At 26.4% G+C, this 22,107-nt stretch overlaps 1 protein-coding gene across 6 annotated transcripts; it reads right to left on the bottom strand.

Annotated features, from left to right (window-relative positions):
- Positions 1-270: 270 nt before the first annotated feature.
- Positions 271-21,529, bottom strand: LOC412092 (myosin heavy chain, non-muscle). 6 transcript variants are annotated; one of them, XM_016913642.2, is made up of 15 exons: positions 20,874-21,529; positions 13,597-13,753; positions 13,228-13,346; positions 11,004-11,027; positions 10,345-10,383; positions 9,348-9,440; positions 8,978-9,140; positions 7,466-8,155; positions 6,705-7,351; positions 5,518-6,498; positions 4,453-5,316; positions 4,007-4,276; positions 1,839-3,259; positions 1,421-1,501; positions 271-951 (listed from the first exon to the last, which is right to left on the bottom strand). In XM_016913642.2, the coding sequence occupies exons 1-14, from the start codon at positions 21,228-21,230 to the stop codon at positions 1,465-1,467; spliced, it is 5,862 nt and encodes a 1,953-aa protein (XP_016769131.1). In that variant the 5' UTR covers positions 21,231-21,529; the 3' UTR covers positions 271-951; positions 1,421-1,464. The 6 variants fall into 6 exon arrangements, with proteins under 6 accessions (XP_016769131.1, XP_016769130.1, XP_006569827.1 ...); XM_016913641.2 differs by lacking the exon at positions 1,421-1,501 and having other exon boundaries at positions 271-785; positions 845-951; XM_006569764.3 differs by lacking the exon at positions 1,421-1,501.
- Positions 21,530-22,107: the final 578 nt, after the last annotated feature.

The following is a 22,107-nucleotide window of genomic DNA, read 5'->3' as shown; positions in this document are numbered from 1 at the left end:
CTTTCGAAAATTCTATACTCTTATACTGTTCGGAACGATACCAAAATTATCCATCATTGACTCGATTATTAAAAAATAATTACAAATAACATATATTACGATATTTTTCGCGATAAAAATAAAAACTGCATCAATAATATTAATTAATAATAATTAATAATAATAATATAACTATAATATAATTATAATAGATATTAATGCTGCCTAAATGCGATGTTAATTCATTATCGATTATGCAGCCCCAATAATATATTTCTAGTTTCAATCTTACCCGACGAAATGGTAGCGTTTTCCACAAAAAATGACAAAAATATTAAAACAATAAAGTAATTGAAAGAATGTCTAATATAAAGCGTGTACAGAGTATGGCATTCAAGCATTGTTAACGCGTATTAACTTACATATTTTATAAGCGTATATCTTGGACGCTGAACTTAAAAAAATTTGATACAAATTTACTTGTACAACCTTCTTTTTGCTTATTAATAATAAAAGATCTTAATAAGCTCTTTGTAAAAAATATAAGAGGATTATTTGTTTCAAGCTATCCAAAGAAAATTCGTCATTTTTTGTAGATTTCCGAAAAAACGGAAATAAAATACTACTTGGTACGGCCCTGTCGGGTTTTTATATGTACAGAAGAAAGCCGCCGTCCTCATCTAATGGCATCGTTGGGTGCATTGGAATCGACTTCTGAACTCATAGAAACGAGTTCTCCGATTCGAACTCAATTTTGGTCGAAGCGTATCTTGTACACACTTCTTGGACCTGGGTTTATGGATTTCCTGTGTTGTGAGGATTCAATAAGTGCTGTGTTTTCTTGTTCAGTTGACAGTTTCCTCACCATCGATGCTTTCGTCCTGAGTCGTTGAATCATCGCCGGATCCACCGGTTTGAACGGAACCGCGTTTCAGACGCGTCGAACTAAGGCTTATTGGAGGTCCACCTCGTCTATAAAAATATTTTAAATAATTTTTAATTACATATTCTGTTACTTAAGAAATCTGATGAAAAATTTCAAAAATATAATAAATAAATAAAATAATATTATTATATCAAAACTTTTAAAATTAAATGTTGTTTTCTATCTACAAATGTTTGTTTTTTTATATTTTTCCCCAGTCACTGAATAAATTATATATCTATAATTAAAATATAAATAAAATATAAAAGAATAATAATAATCTATTACACTTAAAAATGTTCAAACAAATATATGAAGATGAATATAAAAAAAAAATATATATATATATAAAATAAAGAAAAATAATTAATTTTTAATTTAAGAACAAAAAAAAAGAAAATAATTGCAAATATATAAAAATATAATAGAATATTTTGTACATTGCATGTACATCTAATTGTAAGTTATAAATGATATAATTCAAATTATTAAAAATAATTTAATTTATAAACTAACCAAGACTCGAGGAATGCTTGAGACTTGAAGAATTTCCGCTTTTTTCACGTGGGGTATGAACTATTCTTTTTCCCTCGACGCCTGAATATTTTAATATGTATAGTAATTTTTTATTTTCAAACTAATTTTCAATAATGTAAGCTAAAGATAAACAATTCAAATTTTTTATTAAATTTAAACTTTTTTTATAATAAATAAATTATATAAAATGTATTTTTTTATTTCAATATTGAGTAATCCTTTATAATTATTATATGTTTATTTATATTTATTTAAATTAAAAAAAGAAAACAGTTTACTATTCAAAGTATAAAAAGAATGAAATAAAAAAAATAAATAAATACCTAAAAAAATTGAATGAAATAAAGATTTTTTTAAAATAATATAAATGTATAATATAAATAAAAATTATTATTACCTTAATTTATTTTTAAGATTTGCAACTTCTCTGGTTAATTCTTCTTGAGATTCAAGCATATCATCCATTTCTCTTTGCGCTTTCCTTTTCATTGCCTTATGCCTGCTAATTTCTTCTTCAGCTTCGTCAAGCTGTCTTTTTAAAGCTTTCATTCTAGCATTTACTTTTTCTGCTTGTTCTTTATATTGATCTGAATTTCTTCTTTCGTCTTCTAACTGTAAACTCAATTCTTTCAATTTCTTTTCCAATTTTCTATTAATCTTTTGTTGTGCAAATCTTTCTTTTGCTTCAGTTTCTAATTGCTCATCAAGATTGTTAATCTTTGATTCCAATTGTTGAATGGTTGCTTTGGTTTTTGCTCTTTGAGCAGTTTCCAATTCTGTAAGTTTCGCTTTCAATTCCTTGTTTTGTCTTTCTAATAACAATTTGTGCGATTCCAATTTTTGTGTAGTTGATCTTTCAGTTGTTAAATCATTTGTTAGTTGCTCAATAGTTATTTGAGCTTTTCTAGCTCTATCCATTAGTAATTCAGCATTTGATTGCTCTTCTTCCAATTCTTCTTCCAATGTTGCTATTCTAGCTTCCAATCTGCGTTTTTCATCTAACATCAATGTTCCCTTGTTAGCATTATTATTGAGTTCCTCTTGTAATTCATCTCTTTCGTTTTCAGCAGCTCTTCTAGCTCGTTCACTGCTAGCAAAATCTTCAGTTAATTGCATCAAATCTGCTTCTAAGCTCTTTACTTTTTTCTCAGTTTCTTTAGCACTTGCTGCCAGTTCATCTCTAGCAGCTCTAGCTTCTTCGGTTTCTCTAGTACAATCCTTTATTTGGGCTTGAAGTTTCTTTAATTGTTTCAATGCATCTTCTTTCACTTTATTGTGCATTTCCAATTGTTGTTCAATATCTTTATAATCTGCTTCCATCTTTTTACGTTGTGCGATAGCAGCAGCTTTTTGTTTTCTTTCATCCTCTAATTCTGCTTCAAGATCACGTAATTGCTTTACTAATCCTCTTCGTTTCTCTTCAGCCTGTTCTTCTTTAGCTTGTAAATCTCGTTCGAATTGAGCTCTTAAAGCTTGCATATTTACTTCTAGACGCAATTTTGCATCTTCTGTAAACTGTAATTCATCTTCTAATTCTTCTACTTGAGAACGTTGTTCCGCTAATTGGGATTCAAGAGCTCGTTTTGCTTTTTCTAATTCATGTACATTTTTATCTGCTGTTCCTTGATTATTTACAAGTTCATCAAGTTCTGATTGTAAACCACGACGAATTCGTTCAAGTTCTTCAACTTTTTCATTCATTTCGTCAAGTTCACGAGTTAAAGATAAGACACGAGTTTCTTTTTCTCGAGCCTCACGTTCGGCAGCATCACGTTGCTCAGCATATTGTTCGGAGACGGCTTTTTCTTCGGCCAGCACCTTAAAATAATAATAATAATAAGAGAAAGGAAAATTTTAAAATTAATTATGCTAATTTTATCATTACTTTATAAATTGATAAAATTTTTGTTAAAATGAATATTATAAATGAAATTACATTAACATCTTATGGACCATAACTCATTTTTAATAAAAATTATACTTATAATTGTATAATATATTTTAATAAATTTATCTTTTTTATAAAAATGATAATTTAAAATTATATATTATTACATATTATTAATACATAATACATATTAATACATAATCAATACAGCTAATATAAATGCAATTTTTAAATAATATACATATATAACTAAAAATTTGTGTATAAATAATTCCATAAGATATTATATAAATCAAATGATTCAATGTATATAACTTTTATATGTTATTAAATATCAAATTATCTACATTAAATATTATTAATCATTAATTATAATGATAATTATATGAAAAACTCACAGAAAAATCCTCAAACTATTGTTAATAATTAAAAAGAAGTAATAATTCTATTAATTTCAAATTAATTTCAAATAAAAACAAGAAATAATGATAATTATTTTATTAAAATGAATAAATAATTATCTTTATTAATAAAATAAAATACTAATATAAATTTATTTATTTTTATAAACATTTGGTCAAAACCAAGCTCAATTGAAATTTATAAAATTAAGAATTATTATATAAAGTTATAATTTATTAATTTCAATAAATGATCAAGATTATATTTATAATTACCTTGTCAAAATTCTTTTGCTTTTTTTCCAATTCCAGCACCTTTGCTCTTTGCGCTTCAAGTTCAATAATACTATCTTCTACTTCTGCTTGAATCTTCTTTTTTGATTTATCTAATTTATCATTAGCAGCTTGCAATTCTTCAACTTGTCTTTGAAGTGCTTCAATATCTTTCATACATCTTTTTCTTGCTTCTTCTAATGCTGCAGCGGCTTCAGCTTCCTCTTCAGCTCTTTTCTTTGCTTCAGCCAGCTGAACATTTAAGCCCAGAACCTATTATAAATAAACAGAATCTTTAAATAATTTTATTAAAAATAATTAGATATTAATAACAAATTATATATACATTTATATATATATGTAATAATTACAAATATATATTATAAAATAAGATGAAAATGAAAATTACTTAATGTCTCATTTTTAAAAAAATTAACAATAAATTATACCTGTTTATCTAAAGCTCTCTTTGCTTCTTCTTCTTCTTCTAATTGATCATGTAAACTTTCCTTTTCACTTTCTAATGCTCTCAGTTTTGAACTTAAAGCTAATTTTTGTCTAGTTTCCTCCTCAAGTTGTTGCTGAAGTTCAGTAAACTGAGATTCACAAGTTGCTGAAGCTTTTAAAGCTGCAGAAGCTTTTAATTCTGCTGCTTCCAATTGTTGCATAATACTTTCAGATTCTTGTTGTAATTTTGTTACTCTTTCTACCAATTCTTGTCTATTTCTTTCCACTTCTGCAAGTTTTGCATTTATTTCAGCAAGTTGTTGTTCTGCTTGCTTTCTTCTTCTATCTGATTCTTGTCTGCTAGCACTAACAGATCTAAGTTCTGTAGCTAAATCAGCATTCTCTGCCTCTAATGTTGCTTTTGCTTTTTCTAAAACAGTTTTAGTTTTTTTCAATGCATCCATTTGTTCATTTAAAGCAGTTAATTCTTGTGTATGTTTATGACGCATATCTGCTAACGTTGCTTCGTGTATCGATGTTTCTTCTTCTAAATTCTTTTTTAATGTTGCTAATTCTTGTTCCCGTTTGCTTCTTAATTCTTGTTGCGCAGCAGTTGTATCTAAAGAATCTAATAATTCATTTTTCAATGCTTCTAATTCCTCATTTAAATCTCGTTTTAATTTTTCAGCTTTTCCTCTAGCAATTTTCTCAGCTTCTAAATCTTCTTGAAGTTCAGCTAATTGAGACTCTAATTCACGAAGAGCCTTTTGCGCTTGAGCTTTAGCTGCACCTTCTTCATCCATTTTTGCCATTATTTGATTTAATTCTTCTTCACGTTTGCCAAGTTGCAATTGAAATTCTTCTACCTATAAAAAATTCATTAATATTAAAATAAAATTATTATTATTATTATCGTTCTTATTGTTCATATTAGAAATTGTATGAAAATATATTTGTTACTTCATATTAAATTAATTAAAAATTTTTTTTATATAATTTTATTTCCAAAAATAAAAATAAATAATTTTCTTTTGAAAAAAAAAAAAAATAATTTATAAAAATTATACCTGTGTCTTCCTTTCTGCAAGTTGTTCTTTCAAATCTGATACCTCAGTTTCTATTTTTCTCTTTGATCTATCCACTTCCTGTCTTTGTTGATGATCTTTCAACAACCTTTCTTCAAGATCTGCAATTGTTGCTTCATGTTTTGCTTTTAATTTTGATAAATGTTTTGCTTTTTCTTCTTCTTCAGCAAGTGTCTGAGATAAATCATTTGCCCTTTCTTCAAGAATTTTTTTCTCTTTTAATAATTTTTGATTTGTATCATCAGAAAGTGCAAGATCTTCTTCAAGTTTCTTAATTTTTGCATCACATTGTACTTTTTCTAGCTGTAATTTTTGTCTAGCAGCTTCTTCTTCTTCCAATTGCTCTTCAAGATCACTTATATTTAATTGTAACTTCTTTTTTTCTTGAGCCAAACCAGCACTTCTTTCTTCTTCTTCTTCAATTCTTGTTTCTAAATCATGAAGAATTTCTTCCAGTTCTTGTTTTCTGGCTGCTAATCTTGCTCGCATTTCCTCTGCTTCTGCACATAATTCAACTTCAGCCTGTAATTGTTCTGCTAACATAGTTTTTTCTTCCATAGCTTGTTGATATTTCCGTTCATATTCTTGTGCAGAATGTAATTGTAATTCTAATTTATCTCGTACTTGTTTTAATTCATCTTCTTTTTGAGTTAATTTTTCTTCTTGTTTTGTTACCTCCAAAAGTGGTTTTACTTTAGTATATAAACGCCACCATTGCCAATTTCTAAGTTTTAAATAAGCAGCACAATTTCTCTGAATAATTCTAATAGCATTTAACTGTTGTAAACGTTTCTGATAATTTCTACGAGCAAGGAAACCACGACAGAATGCTTGAAAATTGACAATTATATCAGTAATTTTATAATCACGTTCTTCTTCAAGATGAGCCAAAACTCCAGCACGAAAGAAAATTTTTGATTGACCAACGCGGTAAAGATTAGGGTCAAGTTCAAGAGCTTGAATCTGAAATAAAAATTTTATAAAATTTTTAAATATATATTTTATACAATAAAAACAATTAAATAGTATATAAATTACATTTAAAATTATATATAATTGATTGAAATATAAATTTCAAATATTTCAATATAATCAATATTATATTATTAAGAGAATGATCATTTTTTAACATCGAATTTTAATATGTAAATAAGATTATATTTTCTTACCATCTTCTCGCAAGCTTTTTTTCCATCCATAAACCCTTTAGGAATTGCATTCGGTGTTAAAAGTTCATATCTTTGCCTGAATTCTTGAAACGGTATTCTATTTGGAAATCCTTGTCGACAAATTCGAATTCCTTCTAAAACTCCATTACATCTCAGTTGATCTAATACCAATGGTGCATCAATCTTTCCAGCTTTTTTTTCATGATTGGGTATAATACATCTCACAAAATTGGGATTAGTATTTCTTAGAGTAATCATTAATTTTGCCAATTGTTCTTTATATAATTGAGAAACTGTTCTAAACATGCCTTTTCTTGTTCTTGCACCAAATTGTGTATCTGTCAATGCTTGTTGAGCCATTCCGACAATTTCCGCATCTTTCCAAATATGACAAACGAACGGATCTTGTGAATTTTGTAGTAAGCTAACAACATTTTCATTCAAAGGATCCATATTCTTCATTAACCATTTAGCTGCTGAATAATCAACCTTTCCAGCATAATGTATAATAGCAAAATCTGCAACACCTCTGAAATCTGTTTTCATAAATTTTGGATGCACACTATGAGCACCTACTAATTTTTCAACAAACGTTTTATCTGTTGCTTTGGGAAACCAACATTCTTCATCCAACAATGCCATAATACCTATTGTAAAATAAAATTTTCTTATTTAATAATTGAATTTATTGTGAAATGAACAAAAATATTATATTAATAAAAAAAAGTTTAAATTTATTAAATATAAATTTTTAAACATACCCATTGGTTTATCAATCAAGTCGATAGTTGGTTGCAAATCTAATCCAAAATCAATGAACTTCCACTCGATTCCTTCTCTTTGATATTCTTCTTGTTCCAAAATGAACATGGTATGATTGAATAATTGTTGTAATTTTTCATTCGTATAATTAATACACAATTGTTCAAAACTGTTTAATTCAAATATTTCAAAACCGGCCATATCTAAGATACCGATAAAACTTGCTCCTTGTCTTTTCGTTCGATCCAACGATCTATTGATCCTGTTCACAAGCCATCTGAACATTCTTTCATAGCAAGCTTTCGAAATTGCCTCTACTGCAAATTCAACTTGCTCTTTTGTTTGTGCTTTTGTTACAAAATCTCTACCGACTTTGATTCTCGGTTTTAAGAATGCTTTCGTCATTTCCGTCACGCTCAAACCTAACAAATGAGAAATTTTTTGAGCAACAGTATTATCCGGTAACGTAGCTTGGTCCGAGTTTCTTTCTTGACGGAATTGCATGGAACCGAAAAGCATCACCGCGGATACAATACGAAAAATTGAAGAAAAGTCTTCATTTGTCATGCCCATGATATGCATAGATTTTACAGTTGAGAAGAATTCAGCTGAATCGTCTACTCCTGGAACTGGCAATGCGCCATTGGACAAGAATGGGTAGTGTTTTGGATCTTCCAAGATAAACTCCTCTGAAAAATTTCATAAATATTATTTTATATTATTTTCTTTTTTTCAAAGAAATTAAAAAAATAATTTTAAGATATAAAAAAAATTATTATTATTTATAATTAATTTAATATAATAATGAAATATAAAACATTTTTGAGAAATATTTTTTTTCATTTTGATCTCTTCTTTCTTTAAGCATAAAAACAAATATTAAAAGGAATTTGTTCGATGGTATGTAATTAAATTATTATAATTATTTATATTAAAAATTATTTTGATTATATAAATATTAAAAATTTTGCGAATTAAATAATTAACAATGATTTATTCTTATTAAACAATGTTTAAAAATGATAGGTCACACATTCCGCATTTAATAATTGAATTTCAAGTCAGGTAGTACAGCTGAGTCATCTATGAAGAAGGTTGTTTTAAGTAGTTCGTATCCTGAAAGAATAGGCTTTAAATCGTTTAAATCATTTAAGAATAGTAATTCGAATACGGATCAAAATAAAATATCCCTAACAAATACAACGCATAATGGGCGGAAACGTTCAGTGTTTCGAAGCGGGAATATCGATTCACTTCGTATAGTAATAAACAGTCCCATCTGGGCTTGGTCTAAGCGCGTAGAGAACATTTATGTAACGCAACTGATGAACTGATAATACATATGTATTAATGATTTTGTTGAAACGAGTCTTATATTTTTATTGAACCGATATAATTTCAAAATGTTTATCAGAATTTATCTTCAAAATTGTTCGAAACAAGTTTATTCAAAGTTTATTCAAATATTCACGCACGCTTACCAACATATTGAAATAAAAGAACCAACTTACTCTTTTGTTCAGGTGAGGCACCAGCTAGAAGTTGATAAAATATATGGAAAGTTCTTTCATCCTTTGCTTGTCGAATTGCTCTTGACTTTTCCAGAAGATACGTTTCTATGTTTGCACCAGCAATGTAACCGGAAGCATCGAAGTTTATTCGTATAAATTTACCCTGTTACAAATAATTATTCGATTATCATTAAAATTATAATTACTTATTTTTAAAGAATTTTTTATAATATAAAAACACAATTTTTTTGCATTGTTTAAATATCTCGAAGAATTTAAAGAAAATTATGAAAAAATTTTAAAATAACTTGATTGAATCTTTGAAGAAAATAATATAATGTTTAAAAAGAATAAATTTTGTAAAACTTACAAATCGGGATGAATTGTCATTTTTCACTGTTTTTGCGTTCCCAAAAGCTTCTAAAATCGGATTTGCTTGTAAAAGTTGTTGTTCCAATTCACCCTATCACCATAAAAATTAATTATATTAATTAAAATAAAATAAACTTTTATTTGTTTCACATGAAATATAATCATTTTTTTTATAAATAAAAATATATTTCAAAAAAATGAATTAATTGTAATAATAAATATGTCACATTTGTAAAATTATTATTAATTGATATTTATAAAAATAAAAATATATTTTTTCATATAATTTTACAATATGAATATTGAAAAGTTATTAAATGATATACATTCATAAATTTACTGCACAGATAATAAATATTATTTCCAAATTTTTAATTGACATGTAATTAAAAAAAAAAGTTTACAACATACATGCAAAAATAAAATAAAGCTGCGATGAATAAAAAATAAGCAACAATATACATAAAATTTAATATGAATTACACTGTAAAATAATTGTTTTCAGAAAACGATTCTGATATTGTTCATAATTGATATTAACTTGTTAACAATTTCTTTTAATTTCAATCAAGACAAAAAAGAAATTGTTATATTAAATAATTAACGCAAAAATAAGCAATTTATAAGCTCAATGTTAATTCCAAAGAATACTATCCATTATATTATATATACTTTCTATCTTAAATTCTTCTAATCTTCAAATTTAAAAAAATTATCCTTAAAATGAAAATAAATTAGTCATAAATAAATTTCCAGATTTATAAAATATATTATCACAAAGAAAAGAAAAAGAAAATTATTCTAATTGAAATTTTAATATCCAGAATAATTTTAATAATTATTCTACTTAAAATTTTATGCGATTAAGCACAAAGTAAAATAAATAAGTAAGAAGCATATATATATATATGTATATATAAAACATTCACACATACACATTTAAACACACACGACAGAGAATATATTAATAAATAATTTAATTAGTTGACTCTCACGTTAATTACCGCAAATTTATCCGAAATATTTCCGGAACCCTAAATCCAGCGAGCAGCGTTAAAAAAAAAAAAAAAAAAAAAAAAAAAAAAAATAAAGAAAAATATGTTAGAATTTGTTCTCCTCTTCAATCGATTAAAGTTATTATTATTAGTTAAAAACATATTCAAACCAATGATATTCGATTAATTCCATTTTATTAGTACGCAAAATAAAAGAGGAAAAGGGAAGGAGAGGGTGAAGAAGAGGACGGGAAGGGAAGTAATAAAGCTAGATTAATTTCTCGTTAAAACAAGAAAAGTTAAAAATGAACGATCGACTTAAAATCATTAAAAAAAAAAAAAAAAAAAAAAAAAAAAATTAATTACTAAAAATATCCATCAAACGAATTAATATATTTTTAACGTGCATTTATATTTATATTATAAGAAGTTAACAAAGTTATCGAGATAAAAAAAAAAACCTCTAAAATCTTGGAATACAAAATATATAGTTAGTAAATCAAAGCTTGAAAAAAAATATGACATGAAACAAAAAGCCAAAAAAAAAAAAAAATAAATAAATAAAAATAAATGAAAAGAAAACGTAAGAGACATAAAGAAGGCAGATAGCGCATATGTATCGCGTGAGCGGAATGTTGATCATTTTGTTGTTGACTTACTATGATTAATGCCGGACTTGGTGTCTAGGTATGTTGTGGCCGCCGAAAGTCAGCACCGGGAATGAAAGAATTTTATAAAATTAAATTCACGAGCCTTAGAGTTCACGAGTTTCTTAATTTTCATTCGAAGTTTTGACAAATTCAAACAACTGAAACATCAACCGAATATCCATCACAGAATGTTTATGTCTCGGTGTGAATCGATAAAAATCCGAATAAATAAGATATCTATTCGTTATGCAAAAAAAAAGAAAAAAAATAATTCTATTTTTATTTATTAATTAATTATTCGATACCTTTTATTTATCGATCGATGATAATATCGATATTTAAATTGTATATATATATGTATATATAAAAATCAATTATTATTATTTTAAAAATTATTTATATTAAATAATTTCAGGCACATGACGGATCGTAAAATCTCTCTTCTCGATGATTTTGCAATTTATACAATTCACGCGATTGTGTTAATATCGAATTATGAAACACACGAAAAGGGAACGACGGGTAATTTTTTTCCTATATAAGAACACAAGTTTCGAAGCATACGGTGACTCAGAATAGTCCGACGAGAATGAGTCAAAGCCGAGTTAGGCCGATAAGTGGATCGTTTCACTGAAAAAGGAAAGATCCTTCGAGAGCCAGTGATCTACGATGGCCTATCATTATCTATCGCGATCGCGGAGAACAGTCGTCCAGTATTCGATGATCGACTTCGTAAATCGATTCACGTAATTCTTACACAATCGATGTGTAACGTACGCGTTTACTTATACCGTTCGATTTAATATATCGTTTTATTTCTTTTTTTCTTCTTTTTTTTTCTTCATCATTCAGTAATTAATAATAAAATATCAAATATTTTTCTTATCTTTCACAATTATAATTAATCGATCTTTTAACAAAAATAAATTTTTTTAAATTTAAATAAGGCGCTTTATTATGAAGTATCTCTTGAATGTCATACAACGGCGTTTTTTTTTTTTTTTTTTTTTTTTGATATATTTTAAGAAATGTATTATAATTTATCTTATTCGTGCTCAAATTTTTTTATCTAACCGCGGAAACTGAGGCTGAATTTCCGTCCTTTGTTATCTTACAATGTAAATATGTACTTTGCATTTCTCAAACTATTATTATAATTGTGTTGGTTATTTTGAAATTAAAAAATTTATTATAATTATTAAAAAATAAATTTGAAAAAATTTATTTTAAAAAAAAGATGTATGATATATTAATTGATGTAATTTTTGTTTCAGTTGCTTTTAACATTTAATTGATTCGGTAAAAATTTCTCAATTTTTTATCTGTATTATGTAATTTTATTCTTTTTTTTTTTTTTTTTTTTTACTTATATTTTCGTTTACACTCGTATGAAATTTACGAAGCATCATGCATCGGAAAGAGAAAAGAAAGATTATGTACAGAAATTTTCATGCACTGAAAATTAAATTTACAATACTCTTAATTAGTAATTAAAACGAAACGATTTTTTTTTAATTTGAATTCTTTCGAAGAATATTGGAAGATATGATTACTCAATTACTTTTTAATGAATGCATCAAATTTTACTCCATTGACTATATACTGTGCTATAACACAATATTTAAATTAAGAAAATACAAGATTATTATTTGTATAAAATATTTAATATAGAAAAAAAAATCATCAATAGAAAGAAATTAAATATAATTTTACATCTTATATATATTTAATCATTTTAAAATGAATAGTTCATGTAATATGAAATAAATTCTATATTTTTATTAAAAATATCTAAATTAAGAGAATATAGAGAATATCTGCAATATATATACTTCCATAATTCTTTCTCAATACTCAATAACAAAAATTATAATTATAAAAATCTATCATATGTATCCGAATATGTTAAAATAATTACAATAAGAATAATAAATCAGTGCAAAGAAGAAAAAATAATATTATAAAAATCTATCATATGTATATTAAAATATATTAAAATAATTGTAATAAATCAGTGCAAAGAAGAAAAAATAATATATATTATTAACAATAATCTATTCTAATATAAATTCTATTCTACTTAAATTTCTATAAAATTCTATACAGAGATAATGAAATAAAATAGTATTGTTTTTTTTTTTATTTTTTTACATCTTAAATGTTTATAAATTCTATGATCCTTATTGCATCGAATCCTGTCTAAAACATATAAATATTTAGTTAATTAACTTACCGCATTCGATTTCGGTTTCGAGGCAGCAACATATGCCAAGTATTGAATTACTTTCTTCGTGTTTTCTGTTTTACCAGCGCCGGATTCACCGGTGCATAAAATTGACTGGTCCTCACGATCTGTATGTAAACAAAGAAATACAATACACGTTTGACCGATAGCTATATTTTGAAAAGCATACCCACTACTTTTACCGATTAGATTGAAATTTGAATAAATCAAAAAAAAAAAAAAAAGATTCAGAGAAGATTATAAAATAACGTAAAATTCAGAAAAATTGACCAAAGACGATATATCAACACTTAAATATCTTGATAACCCTTAATGACTCAAGAAATTAGTCGAACGACAAATAGAAAGACTAATTACCTTGAAGCATAGAACGGTATGCGGTGTCCGTAATGGCAAAAACATGGGGTGGAACTTCGTGTCTCTTAATACCCTTATACCTCTCCATTATCTTTTCCGTGTAAATTGGCAGCCTCTTGTATGGATTTACCACCACGCAGAATAGTCCTGAGTATGTCTGCAATCATACCAACGAACCGATGTGAATGGCCGAGCGAATAATAGAAGAAAAATTTTCTCCATTACGCTGATTTTTTTCCCCCTCGAATATCTCGCCATGGAAAAAATGATATTTTTGAATCTAAAAGTTATCCATGTAAACGCGTTTTGATAAATTAAATAAATTAAACAAATTCTTTCATAAATAAAATAATGAGAGACGAAGATAATGTTTATTCAATAATAGTGTGAAACATAACCTCAAATATGACACGTATAGATATATATATTAATAAAACGTTTTTCATTATCAATATTATATTCGTGTAGTTCAGTTTCTGTTTCATAGTCCAATTTCCATCTTATAAACGTAATATTTGTTAAATAAATTTCCTAAAAAAAATATATATATATATATTTCTGACTCATACCATACGTGCGTCCATAATCCCAACCAAGTAAAATATGTCTCTTGCATTTTTCACATAACGAGTTCAAGGTTAACAACATATCCATATGTAAATTATCGCCGAAAAAAAAAAAGAAAAAAAAAAAAAAAGAATATCAATATAAAATTAAAATAATATCTTTTTTCCTTGAACGTTTCTAATACTTTTATTTTTCCGAGGTTTCAAAATATAAAAGGAGGTATAAATAAAGTATTTTTCTTTTATGTCGCTCAACATTCGTGACAACATTCTCCTCCGCACAAGAATTTCTCTCATGCTTTTTAGAGGACAATGTACAACCGTTACTGATATGGAAAGCAGTCAGAGCTCCTATCGACTTTTGACTTGCTTGTTTAATGTATATTAAAAGAATAACGTTGAGATAAACAAAATAAAAATCGAGAAATATCGACGAAACATAAATAAAATAAAATAAAATAACGTATAAAAAAACAACCATGATCGCGTTAAAATTTATTTGGTTATTTGATTATCAATTATTGAACAATATATGTCAAGAAAATTAATTTAGATTTTAAGTAATGGTATCGATAATTGCATTGAAAAAAACGTAATTACGATCAATAACAATTTAACGTAATAATTAAAAATACAAAAAAGAGTTTAAATTAACCGAACGATATTATTATTATTATCGAGTCTAATTTTGATAAAAATACCAGATATATAAGATTTTTTTTCCCTTCTCCCCTCTTAAACGTTAACTTACGACGCATAAATAATTCACGTGCGAGGCAGTTATATAGAAGTTGCGTAGCAATATATACTCGAAGCAATTTGCTACGCACTTTAATCATCAATAACCCTATATAAATTGATAAACGACTATACACTATGCGGATAAACATGAACAACAACAACAAAGAAGATCGCTTTGTTTTTTTTTTTTTTTTAATTTTTGATTCGAAAATTACGTTTTATAGAATTTTTAGAAGGACAGATGTGACGAAACACGTGGCTCGAATAATAATGATAATCGAAAATCGATAAAATTATCGGTAGAGCAGGATGGAACTTTTGGCAATAGCTTTCTTTTTCATTTTAATGAATAATTTAACGACTCGAACGGAAAGCCTGAGGTATGCGTCACCATTCGGGAAAGATGAGCAAGCGGGATCGGTTTACACTTTACACGAGTTCATACACTGGTGTGTGTGTGTAACCACGAAAAAATGTCAAATAGGAAACGATCGAGAACATTTTTCGTTGCCTCCTCTTGAAATTTTAAATTTCCACCAAATTTTTTTTCTTCCTTCGATTGATCCTTTGTATTATTTTTACTATAATAATATAAAATAAAAGGTTATGATATATGTATATGTATATATAAAGTGAAGAGATAGAGAAACATTATATATTAAAATATAACAACAATTCATTTCAACGATAATAATTGTACCGGTAGTCGGTTCGATAAGAGGTTAAATAACTTTGCTCTGTTTCAGAACAATTGATAAGAGGATGGCGATGGATTTGCGGTACATTCGTTGAAATAATGAAATGGTGACCTAATAATCGATACAAACTATCTTATTGTTATGCATCCGGTCGTATGAATCCAAAATTATGTAATTTACAATATATATGTAATATTTTTAAGAAATTAAATTTAATTTTAAAATATATTTTTAAAATAAGAAGATATTATATTATTATTATTATTTCAAAATATTTTTTTGAGACAAAGAATCCATTATTTTCCAACAATCTCATAATTTAAAAATATAATAATTTATACATATTATTAACGATAAGTTCAATTGAAAGAAAAATCATTTATTGTCTCGCCATTTTTTTTTTCTCCCAACACGGATAAACGTAATTGAACAAAATCTCTCAATGCAAAGTAAAGATCCACGGTTATTTTGTTCTCTTTTTTTCCTTTTTTTTTTTTTTTTTTTTCCTTTTTTTTTAAACAGAACTCTCTCCTCGAAGGTCTCCAAAACCGGTCTCCGAGAGTGTCGTGTCGTCGACCTGCCTAACATTCTTGGTTATAGCTCACTAACAACCACTGACTTTAACTCCCTCTAAAGGAAAATTGCATCTCTTTCTTGACTCGGTGACGCAGGGAAAAGGTAATGTCACTTTCAACGTTAATTCGTTGAAAAAATAAAACGCTGGTCTCCTATCTACCAATGCAGCATAATTAATGGCTGCTAGCGCCACTACGTTACCTTAATTTCCTTTATTTTTATTATTATCATTAATATTTGCAATCGTCGAAAAAAAAATTATTTTGAATCTTATTTATCCTGAAAATGATAGAAAAGTTTACGATAATTCTATGTATTTCTTTTTTTCCATATAATTAATAATAATTGAGTTATTGATTATTAAAATAACTTGATGCAGAAATCTTTAGTAATTGAAGCATATTAAATGCGCTGTTTTCCTTCACAATTTATCACGGGTTTTAAAATGCATCATGACACAATATTTTATATATATATATACACGAAATATATTCTGAAAAAAAAATAAAAATATTTATTACATTTTATAATAATTTCGTAATGCTGTAGAAATTTAAAATAAATAAGGTTAAGAAAAGATGTTTCAATACATTCCAAATTAAATAGACGCGAAGCATTATTTTTTTTCGAGAGACTCTCTGGCTCATAATTGCGCAGAGAAGAAAGTAAAAGAGAGGAGGGAAATGAAAGAAAACTACTCACAGAGAGGGAAAGAGAAGTAAGGAGGAGTGGGGATGAAAGAAGGAGGGGGAAAGAAGAGAGAAAGACAAGGACATATGATGAAGCGACATGTTCGATTTATCCCGGAATCTGTGCGGTTTCATCAGAGTTCGGTTTCTTTCCTAAGAAGACCGAAACTGCGTCTTGACTATAAAAGGCACGAAATCTTTAACGAAACTTGCCTCTTTCTCTTTTCCTCTTCGACTCTCGTCACCGGTATATTACATCGGTACGTTTACGGTACCGCGAGGAAGCAGGTTAAGGACACTCGTCCTTATAAGGACTCCTCCCTGATCGTTCTCTTTCTCTTTTCTCTTCTCCTCTAAATTCGACGGAGAGAAGAAAAACACCGATGTTTTTCGCTCGATCCTCTGATAATCATTTTTCACTGACATAATTCATTTTATAATTCTCGTTGTGGAGATGACAAGTTAACGAAGCAATGTTAAAATTTAATATACAAATTGTAAAGCACACAGAGAGGCGCGAGAGAAATATTTGTGAACGCGTGCGCCTTCGGGACAGTTTTCAATTTAACGAAAATTATTTAGAAAAAGAAATAACCGATTCTCTTCGGTTTTTTTTTTTTATGATAAAGTCGATATTGATTTTATTAATATTCGCACGAGGAATAAAATTGTTCGTTTTAATACTCGATTACGATTACGATCGACTATGCGTTTGAAGATTCGGATGATTTTTGGAACGTCGTTCGGAATGTGATATATACCGCGGATTGAAAGAAGAAAAATCAGCACGTACGAGGTACATGCATGACGTCATTCCCTCGTGTCCTAGAATGCCTGCCATACGTAAGCAGATATTTCTATATCGTAAGGCCCAATAAAAACCGCAGTTCTTTTAATTAATATCGATCGATAAAACTCTGCATGATCTTCAGATACGCTTTCGGTTAGACTATTTACCAACAAAGAAAGTATTCAAATAAAAAATGTCTAACTTTTGATAGTTTTTTTTTTTTTTTTTAGATAGGAAATAGAATTCATTTATATCATGAAAGAGGTTAGTTTTTAAAATTCAATTATCAAATCGATAATTACGAAGACTATCGATTCTTTTCTTTATCCTAATTGCGCGATATATGAATAAAAAAAAATAATAATAATAATTAACATTGCATTTTAATAAGGTAAAAATATCTGTATCTGATAATCAAAAGATAATATTAACAATTAAAATTTTTCAAATATTAATTTCACGTATCTTGGTTAATTCTTGATTACACGGTAAAAAATTTTTGAATTGAAATATAACCTTCGGAGAATGCTAAAAGCCACGGTGAGTCAATGCTACGTGGAAATAAGGTATGGCTGTTATCAGTCCCTGATAACAGTGAACCACGATTGAACCATCTATTAACATTGAAGTTTCTTCTTGAATGTTTCAACTCTATGTTTCCATTTATTATTATTTATCTTATTTTGCTATTTATTTTTTTTGCTCGTGTTTACAATAATACAAAAGCGAAGGAAACATAAAACATACGAGGTGAATCACCTAAGATTGGAATCTGAGATATTATTCAAACAGTTCATTATACGGAAAAATGTTTTAGACAAAAATTAAATAATTTCATGAGAAACATAAATTGGTAAATTTAGTATAATTAAATTTTTATTTTTATTTGAATGTTGTATTTGGAGTTGTATTTATTTTAAATGACATGTTCGTTTATATTCATATTTTTCCTTTTTCAGAAAACTATATTTCCAAGCTTATGAATTAAATTTGTCCATTTGATGTATGATCATAATAATTTTAAGTCATTCATTTCATAAAGTAATTTTTCTAAAAAAGAAAAAGAAAAAATTTAACAATATATTAATACATATATTATAAAAATATAATATATTGTGCAATTAAGTTGTTGTATATAATTCTAAATCAATAGAATAGAAAAAACAAAATTAATAACGTAAATATTCTTCTTGAAAATATTTAATTTTTCTGTAAAAATTACATTTTCCATTCATTTGGACAATATGGATCCCAATCTTAGGTGACACCCTGTATATGGAATTATCTTTCCTTCTATGTATATATTAATAACTTGATACTCTGACAAGTAGAATGTTGTCATTGGAATATTATTCCTTCATAGTGGTTCAATGAACAACAATCGTATATATAGAAATTTAGTATACAAAACAAAAAATTACTCTTCAAATTTATACATACAACATATATAATTTAAAGCATAAATTTTATTACGAAATAATAATATTTTATTAAATATATTTCAAATTAAATTAATTTTTCAATAAATTATTTCGTATTTACCTTTTTTTTTATATTTTTATTTACTTCTATAAAAAAATTTAATCACGCTTCTTTTTTTTTCTTTCGAGTATTTTTCAATAAAGTTCATTCACTTGAAAAGTAAGTTACGCAATCATTTATCACAACCGAAAATATTTCAATTTATTAATTATTTACGAATAAAAAAAAAAGATATTTAAATCTTTTCGATTAAATTAATTATCGATATATGTATATATATATATAATTAATTTTTATAATAACCTATATATATATATATTATGTATTTTTTTTAATTATTTGTTAAATAACAATTTTAATACAAATATATATATATTATTTTAAAATGAGATAATATTTTGTTTATTATTGTTACCCATCACGAAGTTTGAGAGATAAGTACACGCAGCGCTTCCAACGAGAGAAATCACAAAAATAGATAATTTTAATTAGAAACGTACGAGAAAAAGCTCGATCACAACACTGTGAGATAATCAAATTCACTGAGAACATTGGGATAGGTTAGTATCCTGTTTACAAGTATGTTTAATTTACTTTAAACGTTTGACTTCTAATATATAAAAAAAAAAAAAAAAAAATCAAAAGCAATATAAAAATTAAAAATTTGATTTGTAATTAATTTGTGTTTTATAAATATTCACAAATTATTACTTATAATAATTAAATATTAAATATTAAAATATATCATGAAAAAAAAAATATTTTAAATAATAAAAAAAAAAAAATTTAATAAAAAGAAATAATATTAAAATAATTTGATGAACATTTAATCATTTCAAATATCATTCAATAATATTTTATAACTTATATCGAAATAAATTTCATTTTCTAATAAATACATTTTATAGAATTACTAGAATAATTCAATACATTATTTATAAGTAATATAATGTATCAAATGAATTATCATCATATCATGTAAATAATCATTGAACATTTATCTATATGAGGTACTACAATGTATATAATTTTCCTTTTCATATTACATTTTCTGATAAATATTTTTTCATCTCTTTATCGATATTCTTTCTATCAGTATATATAAATTAATAATAATTTTATCTTGATATCAATTATTTATAGAATATATATATAATAATTATCATTACTAATCTGGTTGATAAGATATTTAAAAAAAAAAAATATTAAAAAAAAATAAAATATAAGAGTAAAAAAATTTGCAACATTTAATTTGTAATAAATACTATATGACTAATATATTTTATTATTATATATTTTTTAATATTATTAAAGAAATATTAAAAATATTAAAAATTATAATAATTCTTTTTTTAAAACTATTATTGTACAAAAAAAAAATAAATAAAGATTAAATAACAATGCAAAGAATAAAATTTTATTAGATGCATTTATAAAAACAATTTGAATATTCCCAATAAATATTATATTTTGTATTGTATAATATTATATTAAGACTTAATAGCAAAAAATGAATTTTGTAAATAATTTTATTATTAATTTTATTGCAATTGATCTTAATTTCTTTTGTATTAAAAAAAAAAAACTAATAAAGATATTCAATCTTATTTTTTCGAATCATTTATTCTATTTCTCTCTTGTTTTAGAAAAAAATTCAAATTTTTTTTAAAACAATATCTTTAGTTTTCTTTTGACAGTGTTAGTAACGGAAAATGATAAAATCTGTCAAACTCACGTAAATGAGGCCGGAGTAGTATCTGTCTTTGAGGTTATGCAGTACAGAAGCTTCATTTAAACACGTTAATTCAGCCATATCTTCAACTTTATCAAATTTTGGTGGATTCATTTTCTGAATATCATCTTTTGCGACAAGGACCCGTTTTCCAGTTTCGGCAATCTCCACTTCGACTTCATCACCCCGTTCACCCTTTATCCCGGCTGCAACGAAACCCTGAGTTTCGTGAGGTACCCAAACTAATTTTTTCTGTGTCCATTCGGCTTGAGTTGCAGGATCATTAAAATTATTCCTGTCAACTGAAAGGAATCGCAATTCGGGATCCGAATGATCCACCCTCGAGTCAACGTCCGCCATTTTTGTTTTTGAGATCACTAGCTCCTTGAGCCGGCTTCAGGGACGAGCGATTCCAAGGACGATCCTCGACAGACTGACCTCTTCGTAACAAGGACGCACATGTAACTATTCAACACTCGTTTTCGTGTCGTTTTCGAGTGTCTATTGTCTCGTGGTGGTTAAGGTAATCTGAGGCTGGAGAGTTTTCGACGATTCGTACTTCGTTCTCCTTCGAGGTACCGTGTTCTTCTACCACTTTTAACGCTCTCCGAGATTGTTTTCTTTCTCGCTCTTCGCGGCCATCTTCCTTCCTCCTTATGCTGACAATGATGGTGGGGTTGTATTTTAAAAGTATGCTGCATAGTAGCGCTCATGTCGCTACATGACGCATCTCAATAGAAATTTGATTGGTTACGAGATAAATATATTAACTGGATAACCAATCAAAAATGTTTTGTATATCACGAAAAGAAATATTTCTTTTAGACTATACATGTGATATCTATACTGTATTATATTCTATGTTCTAATTTTAAATATATACTTGACAATTTCTAACCGACAACTTATAATAGTATAATTTTTAACTTGGAATATATAAAAAATATAAAATCGTGATAAAATTTATATTATATAAATATAATTTAACGAATAAATTTTATTGCATCAATTATTTGTATATGTAAATATATATTTCTTTATTTTTATTATATTTTAAAATAATTTTAATTTATATTTGTAATTGAATTATTTTTCTTTATATTAAATTTACAATATAAAAATATTAAATTCACAATCGTAAACAGATTATCGTATCGTTTTTATGTAATGTAAGTAATTTTTTATAATAATAAAAAATGCATTATTTTAAATAAATTAAAATAATAATGAAGCATTT

The sequence above is a fragment of the Apis mellifera genome, linkage group LG8 (assembly GCF_003254395.2).
Source record: "Apis mellifera strain DH4 linkage group LG8, Amel_HAv3.1, whole genome shotgun sequence".
NCBI lineage: Eukaryota > Metazoa > Arthropoda > Insecta > Hymenoptera > Apidae > Apis > Apis mellifera.
The sequence above is the reverse complement of the archived record's forward strand: the minus strand, read 5'-3'. Positions and strand labels throughout refer to the sequence as shown.